The 26,733-nt window shown below is 40.1% G+C and overlaps 1 pseudogene and 2 gene segments (V, D, J or C); all 3 read right to left on the bottom strand.

Annotated features, from left to right (window-relative positions):
• Positions 1-5,101: 5,101 nt before the first annotated feature.
• LOC111728256 lies at positions 5,102-5,595 on the bottom strand (annotated as a pseudogene).
• An 11,929-nt stretch (positions 5,596-17,524) lies between these two features.
• LOC111728255 lies at positions 17,525-18,361 on the bottom strand. The segment is given in 2 exon segments: positions 17,525-17,925; positions 18,313-18,361. Coding segments are annotated over 2 exon segments (450 nt in total).
• Positions 18,362-23,916: 5,555 nt separating this feature from the next.
• LOC111728254 lies at positions 23,917-24,427 on the bottom strand. The segment is given in 2 exon segments: positions 23,917-24,233; positions 24,357-24,427. Coding segments are annotated over 2 exon segments (372 nt in total).
• Between the last annotated feature and the right edge of the window lie 2,306 nt (positions 24,428-26,733).

Here is a 26,733-nt window from a genome sequence, read left to right as displayed (position 1 = left end):
CTTACTTCCTTTCTTCTTACTTATTTACCACTCATCCTTCTTGACCTCTGTGTTAATTCTAATACGTATGCAGAGATTGTCTCATCAACTCTGTGATTCTACCCTTTCCAGGAATCTACATTAGCTTTCAGCTCATCTATCACCTGTCTCACCCTGGGCCATCCCTTGGACTAGCAAAGCTGTGGGCTTTTTCTGTTCCTTTCCTATAGACTTCACCACAGTTAGCTGGAAACACTGACAGATCTTGCTGCTCCCTACTGGAACTCAGGTAGACCCCTCAGCAACAAGCTGCTTGTGTTTGTTGTCATCTCGTGTTGGTCCTACTGCAGTTTTCAGTCCTTGCTCATTGTCCTTTGTTAGAAGGGAGCAACCCCAGGCAAAAGGCCACAAAGTTTCCCCTTTCTTACCCAAATTATAGTACTTATTTAAGAATTAAAACTTCTCAATTTATTCTCTGTTTTAGGTTATTTTCAGAGCCCTGAAATAGTGGTTTTATATATGTTGTTTCATTTCATACACATTGGTTATCTTTCTGAAGAGAGAATGCAACAAACCTTTATGACATTATCATGAGAAGTGTTTTCTAAAGTGAATTTACTGAACATAAGGGCCCCATTGAAAGGGAATGGGGCTGTGGATTAGCATAAATAAATTCTGAGTAGAAAATCCAGTGTCCACACCCTTGAGTTAAGGAGAAACAGAGCTCAAAAGAAGAACTGAACTCTAATGTCTCGATTTCTTATTCTCGGAAGTATCCCCTAGGAATCTCAGAACATCTATGTCTTGCCTAAGATTAAGCAAATAAGTGAATATACTATAGATAATTGGAGGAAATATAGGATTATACCTGAAGAATTAGTCATTAAGAACTCAGGGTCTATGAAGGACATTTTGGCATTTACCCATAGTCCTAACTACACAGAAGGATCACCTGAGCCCACAAGTCAGATGGCAGCCTGAGATTTCTAACAAGACTTCATTTGTATAAAATAACTACAAATAAGAACTCATATCTGTTCTCATATTTAATTATTCTTATTTTTATATTTCCCCTAATTTAGAAATAATTTTAGTCTTAAAAACGTTTCAGCAATACTAAAGTTTGATCAACATAATTCCACCTTTCCTTAATGGTATATGTTTTAGATATTACATAACCACAGCTTAAACTAACCTTGATGTAGTGGTTTTAAGTACACATATGGATTGCACTGATTTTGTCTCCATGGATGCCTTTTTTCAGGTACAGAATGAAATTACAGTATCCAATATTGCATTCAATCCTCATGTCTTCTTAATCTCCTCTGATCTGTGACAGTTATTCTTTTCTTTTTCTTTCTTTTTTTTTTCTTTTGTAGTTTTTGTCTGGGGCTGCTTTGAACCTGCCACGCTGTCATATGGAGCCAGCACCCTACTCCTTTGAGCCACAGGCACTGCCCAATGTGACAGTTATTGATTCTTTCTTAGTTTTTCGTGACCTTCAGACTTTTCATGTGTACTGATAAATAAATTTTAAGACTTTTTTCCTGATCTTTCCTATTGCTTATATTGAGACAATGTATTTTTGACAAGAATATCACAGAAGAGATAGTCCTGCAGAGTGTCCCAAGGCAGAAATTACACACTTTCAACTCGAGTTATTACTAGTGATGGGGAAGAAATTTGGCCAATGAAAGTCTTTCCATAAGGAAGTCTTGGGCAATAGGAACCCAGAGAGCGTCTTCTGCCTTCCTCCTATCTGGTTGTATGCCCATTTTATTAGGAATCATCTGTTCCTATCTAAGCCTATAATTGCATTTCCTCCTCCCCAGAATTTTGTTCTTTAAACATTGGATGCTTGATCAAAATTATTGAAGTAAAAAACTATGTTTCTTCTTAAATGACAAATGATTCTGTGATGGCCGTTTACATACAAATACTGACAGCCTGGAGGAAGAAGAAGAGAAATTGGATTATAAAAATATGGAAGTTCACTCAACACAGCTTTTCACATTGTCTAGGCCGAGGAGCAGAAGGTCAGACTGAAGACAGCAGAGAACAATTCCAGCTTCGATGTGATTCATAGTCACAAGTGAAAGAATTCTTTCAGAGAAAATGTAGGAATCTGCAGAGAAACTACCAGAACTAATTAGAAAAATACAAAATTATTACAAACCATCTCTGCCTAATTCTCTGCCTTTAAAGACACCTCATGTAATGGAGAGACTCAAAGACCAGGCAAACATGAATTTTGTTGCAGGCCGGATCTACAAATATCAGTTTTAGATTAATTCAACTGTGAAATATTTCCAGAAATGGACCCTGCACACCTGAATGGACCACAGGGAGTGCAGCTGGCTTGGGCCTCATAACCTCACTGCACAACCAGCCTGGGACTCAGGTTTAGACTCAGCAGTATGACACTGGGGGAGGAACTGGAGGGTCCTGCTGGTCCACTGTCCTCACTTGACACCAGTTATTAGTCTGATCCTCAATGTTAGGGATTAAGGAGGGGTCAAGACTCTTGGCACATTGGATGCTCACAGGTGCCAGTAGCCAAGTGAGCTTCCATTAGTTGAAATCCACATTGTTAAGGCTACGCATCAGCCCTCCATGGTGTTGTTTGAGGAGTCTGGCTAAGAGAGCTGGGAGAGTTGATTGCCTTAAGTCTATGTGAGATATTATCTCAATTATTAAAAAACTCCTGTTCCATAGCACCCTTTTGATGAGTATCAAAAGCATTTATTTTTTTCCTTGGCTCTTTTTGAGAATTGCAGTCATAGTTTTCCAAACAAGTTTCTCTCCCATCTTTCAATTGTGTTTTTACTATGTCCTGATCATCTGCCAGAACCAATAGTCTATGAGACTGTGCCACCGAATTGCTTATCCCACTTTGCAGAGTGCCATGAGTTGTAAACCTTGTAGACATTTCACTGTTGTGATTTCTATTCTTCCAGGGAATCCTTGACAATAGCAGGTTGTGACCTCAGTCCAGGATGGACCTCTGATAAATAGAAAGGCAATACTGTATCTCCAAATTCACAAATAAGTCCAAAACAGAAGGAGGCATCTGGATTAACCTGTAAATTAACCTTATTTTGACCTGAATGAATGTATACATAAACATGCAGAGTTAGCAATGTATCAAATGAATATAATGTTATGCAACAATATGTTTAAACATAAATGCACATTTCCTTAAATGAAGTAAATTTTCTCTTTATAGTCAAATATTATTCAGTTGTAATGGATGCTATATTTGTAAGTGGATTATTAAAAATTACATATTTTTCTTTTTTTCTATGGCATTTTTTCTAGTAGAAAAATGCCATATTTTTCTATGTTTTAATTTTAATTTTTATTTATTTTTTATTGTTTTAGGTAAATTGAGAGTATCAAGAATTAAGTTTCAATGTTTGCATTTGTTAAAGTCTCTTGTATGCCCATATTTTAATAAAATCCATTTATGTGTATGGCCAGATATTTCATTGGTTAACATTTGCCTATTAGTGAGTTTAGACAACTCAAACTTAGAAGCTTATAACACTAAGCATGCATTCTCATTTTCATGTTAATGATTTGTCAGATGGAGGCAGGGCTCATGTGGGGTCTCTATTGCAGGCCACTGAGCTCATCTCCATTCTATGGATTGTGTCTGATCTGGTGTCAAAGCTGAATGGCAATGAGTACTCAGGACACACCCTCCTCACACTGAGTACAGGAGGGAGCAAAATCCCCACACAAAGTGTCACAGCCAAATATTTGAGCCTGATATTGACAAATAATATTGCTTTCATCTTTTAGCATCTTTAATAATTTTAACTTTTAATTAATTAGAAGGCAAAGATGGGGGTATTTTGCAACATATGACTTTACATGGAAATTTTTGTTTGTTTGTTTTTATTGTTGGGAATTCATTGTGGGTACAATGAGGCAGGTTACACTGCTTGTGTTTGCTGGGTGAAGTCCCTCTATTAATAGTGTCCCGCCCCTATGTGGAAATTTTCTTAAAAGGCCACACTGGAGGGGGAAAAATACATTTGCCTCATGTAAAGGTCCCCTAAATGTTGTTTCTTCCAAATGGAGACAGAGTAAGTCAAACTATCACTCTTTGTTGATGGCATGATGTTATACCTTGAAAAGTCCAAAACTCTACCCAGACTCCTGAAATTGATAAAGAAATACAGTAACATCAAGGATACAAATCAATGTACACAAGTCAGTAGCCTTCATTTATGCCTTCCATTTGATCCCACCATCCTATTACTACGTATCTATCCAGAGGAAAAAACCACCATTTTATCATAAGGATCTTTGCACTGGAATGTTTACTGCAGCTCAACTCACCCAAGTGAGTTCCACCTATGAATGAATGAGCAAACTGTGGTATATGTATACCATAAAGAACTACTCAGCAATCATATGGAGACCTTACATCTTTTGTGTTTACCTGGATAGAGCTGAAACCCATTCTTCTTAATGAAGTATCAGGAGAATGGAAAAACCATTATCTAAGGTATTCAATACTAATATGAAACCAATATATAAATAACTGCACACTCACAGGAAGATCAACGTAAGTATCTTTGAGTGAGGGGTGGAGATGAGGCAATGGAGAAAGTGGAGGAGAGAGAGTGATTGGCTGGTTTTCAACTAATATGCACAATGTGGGAATATTTAGCATGTTGACTGGGTAAAAGGCTCAGCTATAACTTGAACTTACCTAAGAAGAAAACAGTGCAATCTAAACATTTGTACATTCATCTTAATCTGAAATAATAATAATAATCATAAAACTTGAAATACCTAGAGTACCTTTTCCTTTGCTGTATGAAGAACAATTGGTGCTGTCATCTGGACTCCTCAGGTATAATGACAGCTCTTTTTTTGTAGAAAAGGACAGACATTGCCATGTCAGTGCTGCTGGGGCTGAAGAAGAGAAGTGAGACTCAAGGAGCAGAGGAGCCTCTTGGCCTTTTGTACCCAAACCACCCAGTGGCCTTCAGAGTATGGTTGTCTCTGAGAAATGCTCTCAGCAGACGGAGTCACCAGGAGGAACATCTGTACTGCTCCACATGGGGCAGCCCAGCCTCACATAATTTCTTCCTGGGAGGGTTTATGTTCAGGCTTGTAGCACTGTGGGAGGGATAGTATAATCTTGTAGACAGTAATAAGTGGCAAGATCTTCAGCCTGCAGGCCGCTGATGGTGAGTTTAGTCTGCCCAAGACCCACTGCCTCTGAACCTGGAGGGGACACAAGATTGCAAAGTAGATGCAGCATAGATCAGCAGCTTGGGAGATGCCCCTGGTTTCCGCTGATACCAGTTTAACTTATTGTTAATGCCCTGACTGGCCTGGTACCTGATGGTGACTGTGTCTCCTAGAGATGCTGACAGGGAGGATGGAGACTGGGTCATCTGGATGTCACACTTTGCACCTAAGATTAGAAACATAAAAGCAAATATCTACCTTTTTAATAAAGGTATAAGAGGACATCTCTGAGGAGCCAGGCAGGACTGACCACACGGGGTGAGTAAATCCCTGATATTCTCCCTCCTTACCTGGGAGCCAAAGCAGCAGGAGCCCCAGGAGCTGAGCTAGTGTCCTGGTATACATGCTGTGTCCTGACAGGAACTGACTCCTGCACAGCAAGTGACCTGGTTTTTAATCAGTCTCCAGACCAGGAGCCTGTGTCCTGGAATATGCCAATCAGCAAGGAGTCAGTAGACTGGGCACAGCCCCAGGGCTGGCTCTTCTCAGTGACTATGAACAGACCCTATGTCCCCAGGTGTGCCAGATCACATCAGGGCAACACAAATTTGCTTGTACAGAATGTGTTTCTTCCTAGGGACTACAGACACAACTAGGCTGCTGTCTTGTGAGTAGAATTTTCTATTGATCCTTTGAGGTTTATGTCATGCTTCTCTTGCTCTCTCTCCTTCTGATACAGGGTCCATAGATCTATCACAACTGTCGGATTCCCCAGGTACCTTACAGGCTCCCAGCTTTTGGTACCTGGGCTTATTTTTGAGTCCACAAATCCTTTCTCTTTACTCTTGTTGCCTGACAATTTGGGTGTGGTACATTCTCAGCACTACCAGATGTGGTAGAGTCGAAGAAGAAAAGAAAATATGCACCTGCCATAATTTGTAAGGAAATCCTCATACACTGCCATTCACCTCTGCTATCTTGTCATCTCCAGCTAAGTCATGGTCCTCCATCCGCTCTGAATGCTCAGTCCTATCCAAAATGAACTGGAGTGATAGAAGCCACCAAGTTAGTCTTGGTCAGGAATTTCCTCCCTCCACATCAGAACAATCTTGGCTACATTTCTAGCTATGCATATTATGAGATGTTTTCATGTTAGATGTTCCCTGAGTTCCTAAAATTATTATGTTTTAGAATTCTTTTTTTTCTTTTTTTTTTGCAGTTTTTGGCCGGGGCTGTGTTTGAACCCACCACCTCCAGCACTACTACTCCTTGAGCCACAGGTGCTGCCCAATATGTTTTAAAACCCTCAACCATAGCCATTCTTTTCAGAGGCAGAGCTCCTTTTAAACACTCCTCATGTATATATACCTGTGAATCTAGAGTGTGGCTTAAACCTACATATTCATTCTTTACCAAATTCTTTCAGTTCCTAAGAGAACACAGTTCTCAATGGCTGGGTTAAATTCATGGGTTTCTAGTTCAAGTGAGGAGACATTCAAGCAGGGAGATATAGGTGGAACCCCTACATATGGAAAGGGCATCTATGTGGGGTGGACAGAGAGGTCTGTATGGGGTGTTGGAGGTGTGAAGATGGAGTAAGATGAAAGTTTTGAGAAGTATGAGATGTTCCAATACAACTTTTGGTCCCAGGAAAAATGATGAAGTCTCCCTGCCTGGGAAGCAATGTTTATGGCAACCTGGTCAGGGTTATCAAGCCTGAGCAGAGTGCACGAGTATGGGGGTGGGCAGTGTCTGCAGTAAGAGTGCAGGTGGCAGAGACAACAGGAGATTGGTTTCATCCAGGAGATTGTTGATCACATAAATGAATACATTAGGGATAGCTGGAGCCAAGTTGCTCATCACTGAAGGAAGCTGCTACAATGTAAAAAATGAACATTTTGTTTATAAATTTATTTCAGAATAAAGTGTGGGTTTGGATCAGAGGTAGGGACATCTGTGGAAATTCACCAATGTATATAAATATAGATATGGATGGACTGATGAATAGAGAAATAGGCAGATGAAAAAGACTTGTTTTCCTAATTTCAAAGCAATGATATCCCAGTTCTAATAAGCACACATTGTTCCTACAGGTCCCCATTCAAAGAAGCCAGTGATCCTTCAAGAAATGGCTGATTCCAGGTCTAGGACAGGGAAAATACAAGAGGAGCTCGGACCATCTTGTATGAGAAACTTCGATGTCCTAAAAGGATATTGAGATTATGTGAAAAGTGAAGAGAATGAAGCCAGTGTAAAACTCCCAGTGGCTGAATTTGGAGAACGTAAATATTAAATACAAATTATAACATTGTAATGCATTGAAGAGTTATACACCCTTCATTTCACATTGATGTTTTGGTAAGAAATGGGGTAAGAAATGCTTTTCAAAATAGCAAAGAAATTTTTGGTAATTTCAAGGGAAAGTCTGTCAGACATCTTTTTAAACCAGAAATTGAAGTGACATGATTAGCAATGGGACTGATTAACTTCATAGACCACTTACTGGAATTCAGTGAGAAAAACACAGGATCCACCCAGGATATTCCTGCCAAAGAGTGATGCCTAAATCTATCCTTGAGGAAAAACAAATCCAAATTGAGAAATACTCAACAAAATAGCTGATGTATAATTATCAAAAGTGATATGATCATGAAAGTGAAGGAATAACTATAGGATTGTTCTACAGCAAAGGAAATGAAAGTGACATGGTAACATGTCCTTCTGGACTGAATTAGTGTTCCTAAGACATAATGGAGACAATTGTCAAAACGTGAAATGGACCTGAGGATTAGGTGAAGATATACATTAATGCACGTTTCTTGACTTCATGGTCGTATTGAATTATGAAGTGTAATTCTAATTTGTAGGAAATGGATAGTAAAATCTTGGAGGGTGGGGCTGTCAGCTCTTCAACTTACCCTCAAATCATTCAAGGGAAAATATGCTTTGCTATAAGTATGATAATGTCTTTTATTAATATTTTATTTTATTTTATTCTTCTGTCAGAATGGTAGGCATTAGGCATGTTTCATATAGATACTTTTTCTTTTTTTTGAGATAGAGTCTCATTTTTTTTATTCCAGTTAGAGTGCCATGGTGTCAAACTAGCTCACAGTAAACTCAAACTCCTGAGTTCAAGTGATCCTCCTGCCTCAGCCTACCTAATAAGTAGCTGAGACTATGGGTGCCCACCACCAGGCCCAACTAAGTTTCCTATTTTTAGTAGAGATGGGGTCTTGTACTTTCTCTTGCTGGTCTCAAACTCTTGAGCTCAAGTGATCCTCCCACCTCAGTCCCCCAGAGTGGTAGGATTATAGGTGTGAGCCACCATACCCAGCCCATACTTTGTTTTTGTAGAGATTGAGGCAAAGTTCTAATATAATATTTCTATTTTTAAATCCAAAACATTGCTCTTAAATTCATGCTAAAGTTATTGTAAACATTTCAAATTGTCCCTGTCCCATCAACAAGACCACTAAAACACCAATTTACTACAGATACACAGAAAACATCATGTTTCCTGAAAGGATGTGTCATTCACATATTGTCTTTGTTCAAACCATAGCTCTCTTTAATGCTCAGAATTGAATGGACTTCATGGGTTTTTTTGGCGGGGGGAGTAACTGCATACTCTGCTTTGACCCTGGCTTCTTAAATTAGAATGAAACCTATGGCAAATTATCCTTTATGTGATTATTTAAATATTTCTGTTCTTTGTTCTCTGTTTTCCCCTTTAACTATAGGGCACAGCTTTGGAATTGAAGCCTAAGTTGAGATAAACATGAGATGATTGTCAAAGAATGTTGTGAGAATTACTTTTCTCTAAGTAGGTTTAAGACCAAGACCTTATCACCTAAGCATTTGCTGTGAGATAAAGAAAGAACAGAAAGGAAAGTCACATGAAGATGGAGATTAAGCCACCAGCTTTTAGTGTAGCAGGGGCAGCAGGGGCAGCAGGTCCTAATGCCCTCAAGTGGTGGCTCCAAGCATAGACAATCCTGTCTGTGCAACACAGAGAGGCCTGGGTTTTATGTACACAGTGGTCCTGATGTCATCTGTGTCATTGATGACCCAGGGGATAAGCTGTAATGTAAATGAGCAACTATTTTTTTTTTTAAATTTTAGATGATTATGGAAGTATATACAGTTTGGTTACATAGTTTACTTTTATATAGTTAAAGTCAAAGTTATAGGTGTGTCCTTCCCCTGGGAAGTGTGCTATATACCTGTGCAATGTACGTGTTGGGTGAGAATTTAGCCATCACCGTGTTCCCTTTCTGCCAACTTGTATTTTGTTGAGTTTTGCATCCATATGAGTGTATAGGTGTTGATCTGTTTGTTCTAATTTGGTATTGGGTGCATGTGGTGTTTGTTTTTCCAACACTTGTGATGCTTCACTTAGGAGAATGGACTTTAATTATATCCAGGTTTCTGCTCAGCCAAGACACGGTGGGAGAAAATATTTGCATGCTCTATATCTGACAAAGGACTGATAACCAGAATCTACAAAGAACACAAGCAAAGTAAGAAGAAAAGATCCATTGACCCTATTAAACATTGAGCAAGATACATGAACAGAAACTTTTCTGACAAAGGTAGACTGATGGCACACGATTCATTTTAATTTCTTTGTTTTCAAAATGTATTTTAAAAGTCACCATTTAAAACAATATTTTTATTTAAGAAATGAAAATCATGTAATTTATAAAAATGCATATATTTTGAAATGCATCTAAAACCATATAGTTTATCAACCTAAAATGCTTGAAAGAGTCAGAATTCAGTTTTAAAGAGTTAATTCAAGTGAAAAGCTGTGAATGACCATCTGAGAAGCATGGAGTGCAGCAAAATGAGGTCCCATTCCAGAGAAATGCTTAAAGATGTAGAAAACAGAGGAGTTAGTACAATTCTAACATTTTTTATAAAAGGCTAGTTCATGAGGTACAGCCATTTAACTAGTTAAAGCTTGTTTTCATTTCCTTTCCAATTTGAGAGTATATTTAACTTTGCATATTAGGCAATGTGATAGACATGAATTCTTTGTATGAGAAAGAAAAGTGGGAAGACAAGCTATGAAAATCCACAGTTAAGAGGGAGATGTCTCCTCGGTTGCCCTTTACTCACTTACAACATTTATAATATGATTTAGTTAGGAAAAGGCTGATCTATAATCAGAGAAGAACAGGTCACAGCTACCTGGGTTACAGCTGCCTGCTTATGTGATTCAAGTCTCATAATCATATTCCCTTAATGTTCAAAATCTTTCAGAGTCCCAAGAGCTTAGATTTTGAATCAGTTATGTTCATATTTCCCTCCTTTTTATCAAGATCTTTTGAAGAAAGCATCAAACCATGAATTTAATAGTTGAGCTTTTTTATGTTCAGGAGTTTTGATCCCAAGTCACTGTGTAGGCTCATTCATAAGATGACCAGGTGACGGGCCACTGGCCATGCTGTGAAGCTAATCCAGTATGGGTTATGGGTGGAAGTTAAATTGACATGAAGAACATGACCTTGTGATCTCATTCATGCTAAATAGCTATGTTTTAAAGTAATGCAATTATTTAGTTCAACATTATTTTAGTCGTTCTAACTGTGCATTGATTCAGTTGTAAAAAAATGTTATAATGAATATATTCAGTGTACATAAGAGTGTACATAAGAATAGGACAAATTTCAATGCACTGTAATAGTATCTAGTAAAAGTAAGAGCTCCTACCACTAAGTTCCCCAAGGTTCAAAGTAAAATACTCTTTAAGTGACTGGCTAGATCTGAAAGATTGCAGCCATCAATTTCGAGAAGCTGATTCATTTTTCTGGCATATAAACATAATAATCAGTTTTTATGATTGTGTAAATCTCCCCTTGCCCTACACTAGTCATGTATTTCTGTGATACAATCTTTCTAAAGGGGAGCAACATCATTGTTGAGTAATGAAATACCCAGACAGCTATCATTTGGGACCTTTGTGTATATAATTGGCTAAAGCCTCTCCATGCCAAATAACAGTCAATATCCAGTTGTGGTTTGAAGATGGAAGCCAGATGATCATAACAATGGAATACTGAGTGAACCCAATGAGATTGTAGGAGGAAAATACACAGGTTTTGATAGGATCTGAACTACTCAACTTTGTGCCCAGGTCCAGCCATAACCTAAGGTCCATCATCCTGTCCATCATCCTGGGTGTAAACATGGTCATAGGTTAGTGTCACAGAGCAGGATGTTCTCTTTGGAGTTACCTCATAAACACCTGGTTCTTAGGTCCATTCAGTGGCATACCAACCAGTATTTTTAACAAAACGGTGTGGCTATACAATTCTGTGGGTATCCATCCTATATTTCTCATGCAACTCAGGGAAGTATTTGGGCTTGTATTTTTGGTATGATTTCTCTGTTCCCACACAAAGGGGCAAGCTGACTGAGCTGACCAAGGGAAGGGATAAAACAGATAATCAACTGTCTCAAATTTCTGTCATACATTCTGAAGTATGTTGCCTTATTTTTCAATTGTGACGGTGTCATTATCTTATCTCTAATTGAGGCAAGTTTAAGCCATACACATTTATTGACAGTATTGGTGTGTGTGGTGGACTTCTGTTCATCCTGTGGTGTAGTTTTTGTTACTTCGTTTTGAGCCATTGTGGTTTCTGAGTCTGAACTTTGTTTAGCTTTTAGAAGGTTTTACACTGGTGGGCGTCTACGATGCTGATCATCACATAATGCAGGTCTGGTCTTCCCAGATTCCTTCAGTGATTGCTTGTCTGAGAAAGTCTTTATTTCTCCCTCATGTAAAATACTTAGTTTTGCAGGATACAAGATTCTAGACCAGCTATTATCCTGTTTTAGAAGTATGAGGCAGGATTCTGGCTTGTAGAGTTTCAGTCTAGAAATCAACAGTTAGTCTGAACTGTTTTCCTTTGTAAGTTACCTCATGTTTTTGCCTTACTGCTCATAGGAGTGCCTCTTTGGGATTGACTTTGGCCAGCCTAGTGATTATGTTTCATGGGGAGTGCCTCTTTCCGATGAATCTCCCAGGAGTCTTGTGGGACTCTTGTACCTGGATATCTAGATTTCTGGCCAGGCCTGGAAATTGTCCTCAATAATTCTCTCAAATAAATTATCTAACCCCCGTGAACTTTCTTCTTTGCCCTCAGGAATGCTTACAATTATTATGTTTGGTCTGTGTACACAGTCCCACGCTTCTTGGAGCCTTTGTTCGTTCCTCTTACTTCTCTGCTCATTCTCTTCAACTGACTTGTTTGGCACAAAGGTATTACCTTCAGCTCTGAGATTCTTCTTTGGCTTGATTAAGCTTATTCTTCAAGCTTTCCACTGTGCTGTGTAATTCCTTGAATGGATTTTTCATTTCCAGAAAATCTGTTTGGTTTTTCATTAATACTTCAGTGTTCTTATCCATTTTTTGTATTGTCTTTTTGGTTCCTTTGTGTTGGGTTTCCATTTTATCTTGTACTTCCATGAACTCACTTATAAACATTATTCAAAATTCATCACCTTTCATTGTAATCTTTTTATTTAGGCTGGCATCACTAGTAAAGAGTTACTGTTTTCTTTGATACAACCCTAAACACAAATCTTCCTTCTTGAGGAGGGAGGCTTTCTTTAGGGGGTGTCCTATCACCTTGGTTTTTCATATTTCCTGAGTTTTGCTGCTGGTTTCTTCTCATTTGGCCTCTCTGTTGAGAGTTGAGGACATTAGAACTGGCTTATGGGCTTGTCAGGGAGACATTGAGAATCATTCCCTGGTTGTGTCAGGGAGAAGAGTAATGGTCCTGAGGTGCCTCTCGGGTTACCTCTGACCTGCTCTCTTCACTTCTTACTGACAAAGTATAGTGAGTTTGGTTCCCAGCGTACCCTTGCTTACTATGGTGGTGGCAGGTTGTACTTGTGTGTATGAGTCAGCCACACCTTGTTAGCCTTAAGTGGAAGATGCTTTAATGTCCTATATGGTTGTTCTCCAAGTGACTGGTTGGTGATTGCATGAGCTGGCTGTCAAAATGTTCCTTTTTGCAGGAGACTCTGGTCCTCTAGGTAGAGTACCAGAGAGCTGCAAGCTTTAGGAGGGACCTTGTAGCTCCCAGGGGGTTTCTTGAGCTCCACTGCCAAGATAACGGGGGAGGGACAAGACAGTTTATGGCTAGTTTGTGCCCAGCCAGTGGGTTGTGCCTATCAGTAGGTGGGGCCTACAAGAAGGAAGAAGCTACAGTGCTGTTTCTGGGACCTGGACTGGCTTTAGTCCCTCTGGAGAAGCACTGGGATGCCCCAGGTGGTAGGTGGGGCCCTGGGGCTTCCAGAGGGCTCCTTAGTCTCTGCTGCAGCTGAGGCTGGTGGGGGATGCAGTAGATTGGTGGTGGGCTGGGCCAGCTTGCCCCTTAGGCTCCACAGAAGCTGGCCAGTTAGCTTTTGTGGTAGGGGTTAAAGATCTGCTTCCAGTTTGTGGCTGAAGCTGCCCACCCTGGCAGAAAGTTAGTGTATGGCAACAGGCACAGCAGAGCCTCTCTCTCCTCCCCACCCTCTGCTCCACAGCCTCCCCTAAAGCAGGGAGACTTGTACTTAGGGTTGGATCACTGTGGGAGGATTTCCTGTAGCTCGCATGCAGTGACAAACAGCAATATACTCAGACTGTACTCTGAGGATCTTAAGAATGAAATATATGCCTCTACCACTCTCCTAGAACATATCTTAACTTCAGACAAATAGTTGGAGATCTTATACATTGGGAAATGTGGAGACTGGCCTGGCTTGAGCAGGAACCAGCTCATATAAGTTTCCCATCACTTATTCACAAGGCACTGGTTAGATCTGCAAGAGATAGAGTTTGGGTCTTCAAGGGTGCTGATCAAGGAGGGTGGAATCTGGGTCATCACAATGTCCCCAGTGGATCCAAAAGTAATAAGAGACAAAAATGAGTCTATTTGCAAGCATTGTGATCAATGTTTATTTATGTTTTAATATTTCTGGCTAATTTAATTTTCTGTGCTTTTGATTCATATGCCCCAAATGTCTAATTTCTAAAGTGATCCCCAAATTTTCAAGGTACAGAGGAGTCTCTAGAAGTCCTCTAAACCACCCCATACTTTCTGTGTAGGAGTTATCACCAGACGAATGGCCCTGCTCCTTCTGTCACCAGGTGAATGGCCCTGCTCCTTCTGGAATCTTCCTCATTCTTTACTCTAGGCCTCACATGTCCCATCTAGGGGGACCATTCATACACATCTAACATGTGCACAGAGCACACGTGGGAGGCAGTGGGCCCTAGAGCTTCCTTCCCACCCCAGTCTCATTCCTCATCTGCTTACCAGTTACTCAGGACATTAGCAGCCCCAGGAGATGAGCAAGGAGTCTCATTATTATTTGAATAACTAGAGTAAAATTTGCCTCCTTTACAGAAGAATGTACATGTACTTGTAAAACCTCTGAAAATTCCATAGTTAATAAAACTTAGCATTTATTTTCATGATCCTGAATATTCATGTTAACGATCATCTGGCAGATTAAGGTGGTCACATCGGTGTTTCTACTGCTGGACACTGAGCTTGGCTCAAACCTTTGGACTGTGTTTGATCTGGGACCAAGACAGTGACTATGTCAGGAAAACATTTGTATGGCAGGTAGCAGGCCTGACAACATCCCCAAATCAAGCTCAGCAGGCAAATGTAAATGCAGGAATCTACCTCTAACACAGCTGCAAACAATTTTTACTTATCCTTTCACTATATGAATTTGTAAAGTCTCTGAAATATTGACTACATTTAATTTTCGAGGTATTTTCCCATGGGAAAATAGTCATGTTTTTCGTAATTCTTATTTCTCCAATAGAAAATGTTTATCAATTATAGTTTTGCATTAAATAGAAATAAAGCCGGGCATGTTTTCAACATAGGACTTTTCTCATTGGAAAAAGAAATATCTTTCATTAAAGCAAATGACATTTAAAATGTAGCTGCTTACAAATATTACCTGTTAATTTGTTAAAATTAAGACTGTCATTCAACATGCCTGAGATGCATTTGCTACTTGGCAGGTGTAACCTGCCCACAGGGATCAGCGCTGATGCTGCGCTGGCATCCGGACAAACATTGAGTAACAAAGTTTCCTATGAAGGACAATTTATACTATACACACCTTTAGGTTTTCCTGTTTGTTTTCTCAACACAGGGTTGTTATTTGTTTGTCAAATAACTGCTATGTATTCTGGACAATTTTCTCATTTTTCTTCTTACTCTATGGCTTAGTAGCATTTTCCTGCAATGATCTCAGACTTCCTAGTAATAAGTGAAACCACATTCCAGCACATTCCAACACGATCTCAGACCTGAAAAGTTTTGAGATTTGGGGAAATATAGACCTTACTTGGCATCACCATCATTTCTGGAAACACAATTCCCCAAATCCCTCTTCCCTCTATGGTTTCTTGTAGGGTTACTCAATGAAGGGCCCTTTCTTCATTTGTGAAAGTCAAAAGAGGATGATTCAGTATTTAGTGACACTTGTAGGCAGACACCTGGACAAAGCTGAGGAATGGGGGATTCTTGGGGGGAAAAACTGCACTGGCTGACAGCAGCAACATCCCCAGCTTGGGCTTCCCAGACTGGTCTGAGGACCAAATGGTTAAGCAGCCCGTACTTCAGTGGCAGAAAGACTCTGACTATTGACAACCCCCCAGGATTTTCCTGTGTCTGCTATCAGCATCCCTGACTACCCTAGGTGCAGGTTTCTATTTTTCATTCTTCTTTGCTATTTTAAAACATTTCCTACTTGGAATCTTAAAATGGCTTCTATTTTGATCTATCAACCTGACTGATGCCATAAAACATTTGTCAGGTATCATAATTGCCGTCCTTTCTTAAATCAAGGGAGTCATGGTCACATCTGCACTACTAAGAGTGAGGAGCAAGAAAGAACTAGAATGCAGAGGAGCCTCCCAGGCCCATTCTGTACACAGCAGAATACAGTGCTTTTATACGAGTTCTCTTCTGAAGGAACATTCTCTTTCAAATCATCTCCAGATAAAAGATGCAGGAATAATCAATTTTGGATGCTCACCTGTACCCTACCGAGTGACTAAGGATATGTGATATGGCCTAAGGATCATTCATGTGATAACTTCACTAACCCTTGTGTCACCCTGGCCCTGGAGCCCTGCTTGATGCAGGACTTCCCCCTGAGCTGGCACTGACATCAGGAAATAGCCTGATGGCCACTCAGTGACTATTAAGCCTATGAGTCTTTCCAAGAAACATGTGTGAGTTTCCGTCAGGGTTTGTAGCTCAAGCCCAACACCACCAGCCTCCCCACCCCAACAAACGTGAGCAGCAGAGGTGGGTATTGTACCAACAGCTGACTCCTCATGTCCTTCCTGGTCTCCTTTTCTACTGCTGCACCAAGACTAATATTCTTATACTTGCGGGGCAAGAATTACCATTATCTAAATTCTGCTGAATGTAGCATCCATTGTATGTGCTCTAATTCTCTCAGACTTGGTTATTTCCTTTTATAATCCAGATCTGGAATTCAGAAATCTCACATTTTACTTCAACATGATGCAGGGATCCTCTAACTTTTTAAACAAGGGCCAGTTCACTGTCCCTCAGACCGTTGGAGGGCCAGAATATAGTTTAAAAGGACAGGTAGTGACTAAGCAGGACAGGCAGCAGCAGCAAAAACACTTGGCCGGCGGGATAAATGTCCTTGGTCGGCCAAAGGTGGCCTGCAGGCCATAGTTTTGAGGACACCTGACTGATGAAAGATTTTGACACGTGACTTTTGATTTCAAAATAGATTTAGCATAATTAAAATCCAATAATTGGACAATTTTATTGGGTACTCTCAGAAACAGTATTGGGTACTCTCAGATCCAGCACAATGCTGGATCTGTCCCTTATTACAGAGACTTCTGTTAAAACTGAGGTGTCGAGTATGAAGGTGGGTAGAGGTGAAGAAATGGAGCCTATACCACTAGCCAAATCCAGCTTCATGTGTACCGGTAGCTATTTAAGCAAAATCACATGGAAAATATATATTAATTTTAGATTGCTGTGAGTCAGCTTCAATGGCAAAGGTGTTATCCTGACTTGATTTAATTGAAAAGTAAATGCAGGCCAGGCAGGGAAGATTAGGATGAGCTTTCACTCACATTCTCTTCAGTCCTGTCTGGTTGTCAGGGGGCACTTCAACCCCCTCCATTCTCCTTGTGGTGCCACCAGGCCAGGCCCAGCTGACAGGTCCTGTGTGATGTCTGAGATGAAGCTGGAGCCTCATGGTCCAGAGGATTCACCTGTAGCCTGTTACCCTGAGTTCCTCACAACTCGGGCTATGGTGCCTGCTCACCAGACAAACAACACTGGTGGGCAGCTGGGCCACCCAGCAGGGAGGTTTGTGTTTGGGGCTGTATCACTGTGTGAGGAGCTTCTAGACCATGCATGCAGTAATAAACCCCAGCATCCTCAGCCTGCACCCTGCTGATCTTCAGGGTGAAATCTGTCCCTGACCCACTGCCACTGAACCGGTCTGGGACTCCTGGGTCCCGGTTAGAAACCCTATAGATCAGGCGCTGTGGAGACTGGCCAGGCTTCTGCAGGAACCAATGCAAATAGGTTTTTCCATTACTGTGCAGGAGGCTCTTACTAGCCCTACAGGAGATGGACGCCGGCTCTCCAGGGGTGACAACCAGGGAGAGTGGAGTCTGGGTCATCACAATATCCCCACTGGATCCTGAAAGAGGGAGAAAGAAATGCAAGGTTATCTACAAACATTCGTAGACATTTTTCATTCTTTATACTAGGCTAAATTATTTTTCATGTGTGCGATTTTGTCTCAGACCCTCAAAATATTCAATTTGAAAAAGAACAGAGATTTTCAAGCCATGAGAGAAACTCTAGAGGTTCCCCATATCTTCCCCTTTGTCTCGGTCAGAGTTTTCACCGGAGTTTTCATAGCTCCTTCTAGGATCTTCCTCATCCTTTCAGATCTGAACTTCACAGGCTGCATTCTGAAGGACAAGACGTGCACATCTAACATGTGCACAGAGCACATAAGAGGCAGTGGGACCCCGAGGTCCCCCTCCCACCCATCTCCTTCCTCATCTCCTTCTGTCCTTACCAGGGACCCAGAGCATTAGCAGCCCCAGGAGCTGAGCACAGAGCCTCATTGTGAGAAGCTGGACTTAGGAGTCCTGATCAGTCAAGGCAGGGTCTGAGCTGAGCTTTTATCTCAGACTCCCAAGGGAAGGTCCTCCCCAGGGGACAGTATGCAAATCCCCTGGTGGGTGCAGTGGTTTTAGAAGAAATAAGAGGTGGGTGGGGCCCTCTCTTGTGAGCAAAGTGATGGGAATTATTGTCTGGGTTTGGAAGGAAACTAACAGAGAAAAAAATCTATTCTGCCTCAGTAGGAGAAAGGACAAATTTAATTTTTCCTCCACTTGGTTTTAGTTCTTCTGTGTTTTGCTGGGAAGATGACAATTTCTGAATAAGAATTAACATTTGTCATTGTATTTTGTAATTTTAACTGTAATGTGTGTCAGTCTGAACTTCTTGTGTTTCACCAGAATGCGCTTTATTGAGTTTCTTTCATCGATGCAGTCATGTATTGTGCTGCATTTGAAAAGTTTTTGCCATCATTTTTTCAAGTATTTTCCTGAGTTCCTTTCTCTCTCACATCTCCTGGTGACCTCCATACACACTGACTCTAACGCTCTGAGGACTTGTTCATTTGCTTTAATCTTTTTTCTTTTGAATAGATAATTTCTATTCTGTTTCTATTTTTTCATTACTTCTACTTCTCTATGGAAAATCCCTCTTTGTTGAAAGATTTTCTTCCTCTTTGCCTTTTTTAGCCTTTGATCATATATTGAAGATTAACAAACTTTCTTTAACATCTATAATTAATTTGAATTTTGTTTCCCATTTAATATTTAACTACTGATATCACTTTTACCGGTATCACTTCTGTTGTATTATCCTTATTTTTAGCTTATGGTTTGACTTTAAGGGACCTGTCCCTTTATCTGTATTGTTTAATGGTAATCAATGATTTGGGAGGCTTTACTGAAGCATCAGACACTTGGGATGCTTCTACCAATTCTCCTGCATGTGATTTGGGAAGTTCATGAAAACTGCAGCAGTTCCTACTTCCTTCTGTATTTACCACGCATCCTTCTTGACCTCTGTGTTAATTCTAATACGTATGCAGAGGTTGTCTCATCAACTCTGAGATTCTACCATTTCCAGGAATCTACATTAGCTTTCAGCTCATCTACCACCTGTCTCACCCTGGGCCATCACCTTGGACTAGCAGAGCTGTGGGCTTTTTCTGTTCCTTTCCTATAGACCTCACCACAGTTAGCTGGGAACACTGACAGATCTTGCTGCTCCCTACCGGAACTCAGGTAGACCCCTCGGCAACAAGCTGCTTGTGTCTATTGTCATCTCGTGTTGGTCCTACTACAGTTTTCAGTTCTTATTGTCTTTTGATAGAAGGGAGCAACCCCAGGCAAAAGGCCACATTTTTTCCCCATTTATTACCCAAATCTCTAGTACTTCTTTAAGAATTAAAATTTCTCAGTTCATTCTATGTTTCAGGTTATTTTCAGAACCCTGAAATACTTGTTTTATATATGTGTTTTTCATTATATACTTAAATTGGTTTTCTTTCTGCAGAGAGAGTTCAACAAACCTTTTATGACATTGTAATGAGAAGTGTTTTCTAAAGTGAATTGACTGCACATAAGGGCCCCATTGAAAGGGAATGGGGCTGTGGATTAGCATAAATAAATTTTGAGTAGAAAATCCAGTGTCCACACCCTTAAGTTAAGGAGAAACAGAGCTCAAAAGAAGAACTGAACTCTAATGTCTACATTTCTTATTCTCAGAAGTATCCCCTAGCAATTTCAAGACATCTATGTCCTGCCTAAGATTAAGCAAATAAGTGAATATACTATAGAATATTGTAGGAAATATAGGATTATATCTGAAGAATTGGTCATTAAGAACTCAGGGTCTATATGCAGGACATTGTGGCATTCACCCACAGTCCTAACTACACAGAAGGATTACCTGAGCCCAATAGTCAGATGGCAGCTTAAGATTCCTAACAAGACTTCATTTGTATAAAATAACTACAAATAAGAACTCATATCTTTTCTCATATTTATTCTTATTTTTATATTTCATGTAATTTAGAAATAATTTTAGTCTTAAAAAATGTTTCAGCAATAATAAAGTTTGATCAATATAATTCCACCTTTCCTTAATGATAAACCTCTTAGATATTACATAACCACGGTATAATGATCAAAACCATAAAACTAACATTGACGTAGTGGTATTAAGTACAGATATAGATTTCCCTGATTTTGTTTCCACTGATGTCTTTTTTACAGAATGAAATTATAGTATGAATTTCTGGATACAGAATAAAATTACAGTATCCAATATTGCATTCAAATATCATGTCTTCTTAATCTCCTCTGATCTGTGACAGTTATTTATTCTTTCTTAGTCTTTCCGGACCTTCAGACTTTTCACGTGTACTGATAAAGAAGTTTCACGACTTTTTCTGATCTTCTCTATTGCTTATATTGAGACTACATATTTTTGACAAGAATATCACAGAAGAGATAGTTCTTCATAGTGTCCCATATCAGGAATTACACTCTGTCAGTATGACTTATTACTAGTGATGGGGAGGAAATTTGGCCAATGAAAGTCTTTCCATAAGGAAGTCTTGGGCAAAAGGAACCCAGAGAGCGTCTTGTGCCCTCCTCCTATCCGGTTGTATGCCCACTTTATTGGGAATCATCTATACCTATCTAAGCCTATAATTTCATTTCTTCCTCCCCAGAATTTTGTTCTTTAAACATTGGATGCTTGATCAAAAAGTTGATCATAGTTTGATAGATACTTGATAGATCGAGTTGATTGATACTTGATCATAGTTTATTGAAGAAATAAACTATGTTTCTTCTTAAGTGAAAAATTATTCTGTGATGGCCATTTACATATACATACTGACAGCCTAGAGAAAGAAGAAGAGAAATTGGATTATAAAAATATTGGGTGGCACCTGTGCCTCTAAAGTGTAGGGCACCAGCCTCATATACCAGATCCGGCCCTAGCCAAAAAACTGTCAAAAAAAAAAAAAAGGAAGTTCACTCAACACAGCTTTTCACATTGTCTAGGCTGAGGAACAGAAGCTCAGACTGAAGACAACAGAGAACAATTATAGCTTCGATTGATTCATAGTCACAAGTGAAGGAATTGTTTCAGAGGAAATGCTGTAATCTACCAAGAAACTATTAGATATAATTAGAAAAATTCAAAATCCTTACAAACCATCTCTCCCTAATCCTCTGCCTTTAAAAATGCGTCATCTAATGGAGAGACTCAAAGACAAGGCAAACATTTATTTTGTTGCAGGTCTGATCTACAAATAGCAGTTTTAGATTAATTCAAAGTTTGGGGGATTCGGGTTGTCAAGGAAACAAAGTTTTCAGAGGACTAGAGTCCCATGCAGGACTTGTAAATGCTGTAAAATATTTCCAGAGATAGACCCTTCATCACTAAATGAATCACAGGGAGTGCAGCTGTCTGGGACCTCATAACCTCACTGCACAAGCAGCCTGGGAGGCAGGTTTAGGCTCAGTGGTGTAACATTGGGGGAGGAACTGGAGAGTCCTGCTGGTCCACTGTCCTCACTTGACACCAGTTGTTAGTCTGATCCCCAATGTTAGGGTTTGAGGAGGGGTCAAAGCTCTTGGCACATTGGATGCTCAGAGGTGCCAGTAGCCAAGTGAGTTTCCATTAGTTGAAATCCACATTGTTAAGGCCACGCATGGGCCTCCATGGTATTGTTTGAGAAGTCTGGCTAAGAGAGCTGGGAGAGGTGATAGCCTTAAGTCTATGTGAGATTTTATGTTAATTATTAAGAAACTCCTGTTCAACAATAGCCTTTAGATGACTATTTACTTGGGAAGTATTTATTTTTTACCCTGGCTCATTTTGAGAATTGCAGTCATAGTTTTCCAAACCATTTTGTCTCCCATCTTTCAGCTGTGTTTCTTCTAAGGCCTGATAATCTGCCAGAACCAATAGTCTATGAGACTGTGCCACCGAATTGCTTATCACGCTTTGCAGAGTGGCCATGAGATGTAAACCTTGTAGACCTCCCACTGTTGTGATTTCTATTTTTCCAGGGAATCCTTCATGATAGTAGGTTGTCACTTCAAATAAATATCAAGGCAATACTGTATCTCCAAATTCACAAATAATTCAGAAACAGAAAGAGACATCTAGATTAATCTGGAAAATAAGCCTTATTTTGATCTAAATGTATGTATACATAAACATGTAGAGTTAACAAGTATGAAATGAATATAATGTAATGGACCTATATATGTATTATAAACATATATGAACATTTTTATAAATAAAGTAAATATTGCTCTTTATAGTCAAATATTATTCAGTTGTAATGGATAATATCTTTGTAAACGGATTCTTAAACATTACAATAAGGCCATATTTTTCTATTTTTTAATTTTTATTTTAATTTGTTTTTATTGTTTCAGGTAAAGTGAGAGTGTCAAGAATTAGGTTTCAATGTTTTTATTTCTTAAAGTCCCTTGTATGGCTATATTTTAATAACATCCATTTATGTGTATGGCCAGCTATTTTATTGGTTAACATTTGCCTATTAGTGATTTTAGACAACTCAAAACTTAGTAGCTTAAAACACTAAGCATGCATTCTCATTTTCATGTATTTTCACGTGAATGATTTGTCAGATGGAGGCAGGGCTCAGCTGGGGGGCTCTATTAGAGGCCACTGAGTTTGTCTCCATTCTATGGATTGTGTCTGATCTGGTGTCAAAGCTGAATGGCAATGAGTACTCAGGACACACCCTCCTCACACTGAGTACAGGAGGGAGCAAAATCCCCACACAAAGTTTCACAGCCAAATATTTGAGCCTGATATTGACAAATAATATTGTTTTTCGTCTTTTAGCATCTTAAATAATTTTAACTTTTAATTAGAAGGCAAAGATGGGGGTAATTTGTAACATGTCACTTTACATAAAAATTTTTTGTTTGTTTGTTTTTATTATTGGGAACTCATTGTGGGTACAATGAAGGAGGTTACACTGCTTGTGTTGTCTGGGTGATGTCCTTCTATTAATAGTGTCCTGCCCCTATGTGGAAAGTTTCTTAAAAGGCCAAACAGGAGGGAAAAAATATATTTGCCTCATGTAAAGGTCCCCTAAAATGTAGTTCCTTCCAAATGGGGACAGAGAAGGTAAAACTTTCACTCTTTGTTGATGACACGATGTCATACTTCGAGAAGTCCAAAAACTCTACCAAGACTCTGGAAATTGATAAAGAAATACAGCAACATCAATGATACCTTTTCCTTTGCTGTTTGAAGAACAATTGGTGCTGTAATCTGGACTCTTCAGGTATAATCATAGCTCTCCTTTCTTAGAACAGGACATTCATTACCATGTCAGTGCTGCTGGGGCTTAAGAAGGGAAGTGAGACTCAGGGAGCAGAGGAGCCTCTTGGCCCCTTTTACCAAAACCACCCAGTGACCTTCAGAGTATGGTTGTCTCTGAGAAATGCTCTCAGCAGATGGAGTCACCAGGAGGAACGGCTCTACTGCTCCACCTGGCGCAGCCCAGCCTCACATAATTTCTTCCCAAGGGGGTTTATGTTCAGGCTTGTAGCACTGTGGGAGGCCAACTTTTAACTTGTAGACAGTAATAAGAGGCAAAATCTTCAGCCTGCAGGCCGCTGATGGTGAGAGTGAAATCTGTCCCAGACCCACTGCCTCTGAACCTGGAGGGGACCCCAGATTGCAAAGTAGATGCAGCATAGATCAGCCGCTTGGGAGATGACCCTGGTTTCTGCTGAAACCAGATTAACGCTTTGTTAATGCCCTGACTGGCCTGGCACCTGATGGTGACTGTGTCTCCCAGAGATGCTGACAGGGAGGATGGAGACTGGGTCATCTGGATGTCACATCTGGCACCTGAGATAGAAACATGCAAAGAAACATCCATCTTATTAATAAAGTTCTAAGAGGACACCTCTGAGGAGCCAGGCAGGACTGACCGCATGGGCTTAGTAAATCCCTGATATTCTCCCTCCTTACCTGGGAGCCAGAGCAGCAGGAGCCCCAGGAGCTGAGCTGGTGTCCTGGCATCCATGCTGTGTCCTGACAGGGACTGACTCCTGTACAGTGTGTGACCAGCTTTTTAATAAGTCTCCAGGGCAGGGGCCTGTGCCTTGGAACATGCAAATTGGCAGAGGGTGGGTAGGCTGGGCACAGCTGCAGGGCTGGCTCTTTTCAGTGACTCTGAACAGGTCCATTGTCCCCAGATCACTTCAGGGCAATGGAAATTTGTTTGTACAGAATGTGTTTCTTCCTAGGGACTACAGACACAACTAGGCTGCTGTCTTGTGAGTAGAATTTTCTATTGATCCTTTGAGGTTGATGTCTTGCTTCTCTTGCTCTCTCTCCTTCTGAGACAGGTTCTATAGACCTAACACAACTGTCAAATCTCACAGAGATCTTTCAGGCTCCCTGATTTTGTTACCTGGGCTTATTCTTGAGTCCACAAATCCTTTCTCATTGCTCTCCTTGCCTGAAAATCTAGGTGGTACATTCTCAGTACTACCATCCAGAGATGGGGTAGAGTTGAAGAGGAACAGAAAACATGCACCTGCCATAATTTGTAAGGAAATCCTCATACACTGCCATTCACCTCTGTTATCTTGTCATCTCCAGCTAAGCCCTGTGTCCTCCTTCCTCTCTGAATGCTCAGTCCTACCTGGATTGAAGTGGACTGATGGAAGCAACCAAGTCAGTGTTGGTGAGGAATTTCCTCCCTCCACATCAGAGGAAATCTTGGCTACGTTTCTAGCTATGCGTATTATGAGATATTTTCATGCTAGATGTTCCCTGAGCTCCTGAATTATTATGTTTTAAACCTCTCAACCATACTCATTCTTTTTAGAGGCAGAGCTCCTTTTAAACACTGCTCATGTATATGTACCTGTGAATCTACTGTGTGGCCTAAACTTACATATTCATTCTTCACCAAATTCTTTCAGTTCCTAAGAGAACACAGTTCTCAATGGCTGGGTTAAAGTCATGAGGTCCTGTTTCAAGCAAGGAGACACCCAAGTAGGGAGGTAAAGGTGGAATCCCTACATATGGAAAGGGCACCTAAGTGGGGTGGACAGGGAGGCCTGTATGAGGGAAGTTTTGAGAGGTATGAGATGTTCCAGTACAGCTTGAACACGTGGTCACTGGAAAAACAATGAGTTCTCCCTGCCTGGGAAGCAATGTTTATGGTAACCTAGTCAAGGTTATCAGAGCCTGAGCAGAGTGTATGAGTATGGGGGCAGGCAGTGTCTGCGATAAGAGTGCAGGTGGCAGTGACAACAGGAGATTGGGTTCATCTAGGAGGGTTGTTGATCACACAAATGAATTTATTAAGGATAACTGGAGCCAAGTTGCTCATCACTGAAGAAAGCAGCTACAGTATAAAAAAATGAACATTTTGTCTATCCATTTATTTCAGAATAAAGTGTGGTTTTGGATTGGAAGTAGCCCATCTGTGTAAATTCACCAATGTATATAAATACAGATATGAATGGATTGATGAATAGATAAATAGGTAGATGACAAAGAATTTTTCCTAAATTCAAAGCAATGATATCCCAGTTCTTTTTTGTTTGTTTGTTTGTTTTAATTTATTTTTTATTAGATCATAATTTTGTACATTAATTCTATCATAGGATACAGTGTGTTGCTTCCATATGCAGTTTGGAAAACTCTCATCCAACTGGCTAACATAGCCATCATGTGTATCTCATAATTGTTGCATTAAGACATTTATATTCAACCTTTAGACAAATTCACATGTACCCTAATAGGATAAATTATAGGCTTGATCTCCACAATATCATTCTCTTCACCCATCCTCCCCCCTCCACTCCCCCCTCCTTTCCCCATAGTCTAGGGCTCCTTTTGGATTGTAGCTTTCCTAAGATTGCTAACAATTAGTTTAGCTGGAAATTGATACTTTTTCTTCCATTCTTGACATACTTTGCTAAGGAGGACATCTTCCAGCTCCATCCATGTAAACATGAAGGACGCAAGGTCTCAATCTTTCTTTGTGGCTGTATAGTACTCCATGGTGTACATATACCACAATTTATTGATCCATTCATGGGTTCATGGGCACTCACTTGGGCTTCTTCCATGACCTAGCGATTGTGAATTGGGCTGCAATGAACATTCTGGTACAGATATCTGTATTATAGCATGATTTATGGTCTTCTCGGTATATACCTAAGAGAGGAATTACAGGATCAAATGGTAGATCTATATTTAGATCTCTGAGTGTTCTCCATATGGTTTTCCAAAAGGGACGTATTAGTTTGCATTCCCACCAGCAGTGTAGTAGTGTTCCCTTTTCTTCACAACCCCGCCAGCATCTGTGATTTTGGGATTTTGTGAT

Source organism: Otolemur garnettii, unplaced genomic scaffold (assembly GCF_000181295.1).
Source record: "Otolemur garnettii isolate 467f Iridium unplaced genomic scaffold, OtoGar3 scaffold00147, whole genome shotgun sequence".
Classification (NCBI taxonomy): domain Eukaryota; kingdom Metazoa; phylum Chordata; class Mammalia; order Primates; family Galagidae; genus Otolemur; species Otolemur garnettii.
Note: the sequence above shows the minus strand (reverse complement) of the source record. Positions and strands in the feature narration are given on the sequence as shown.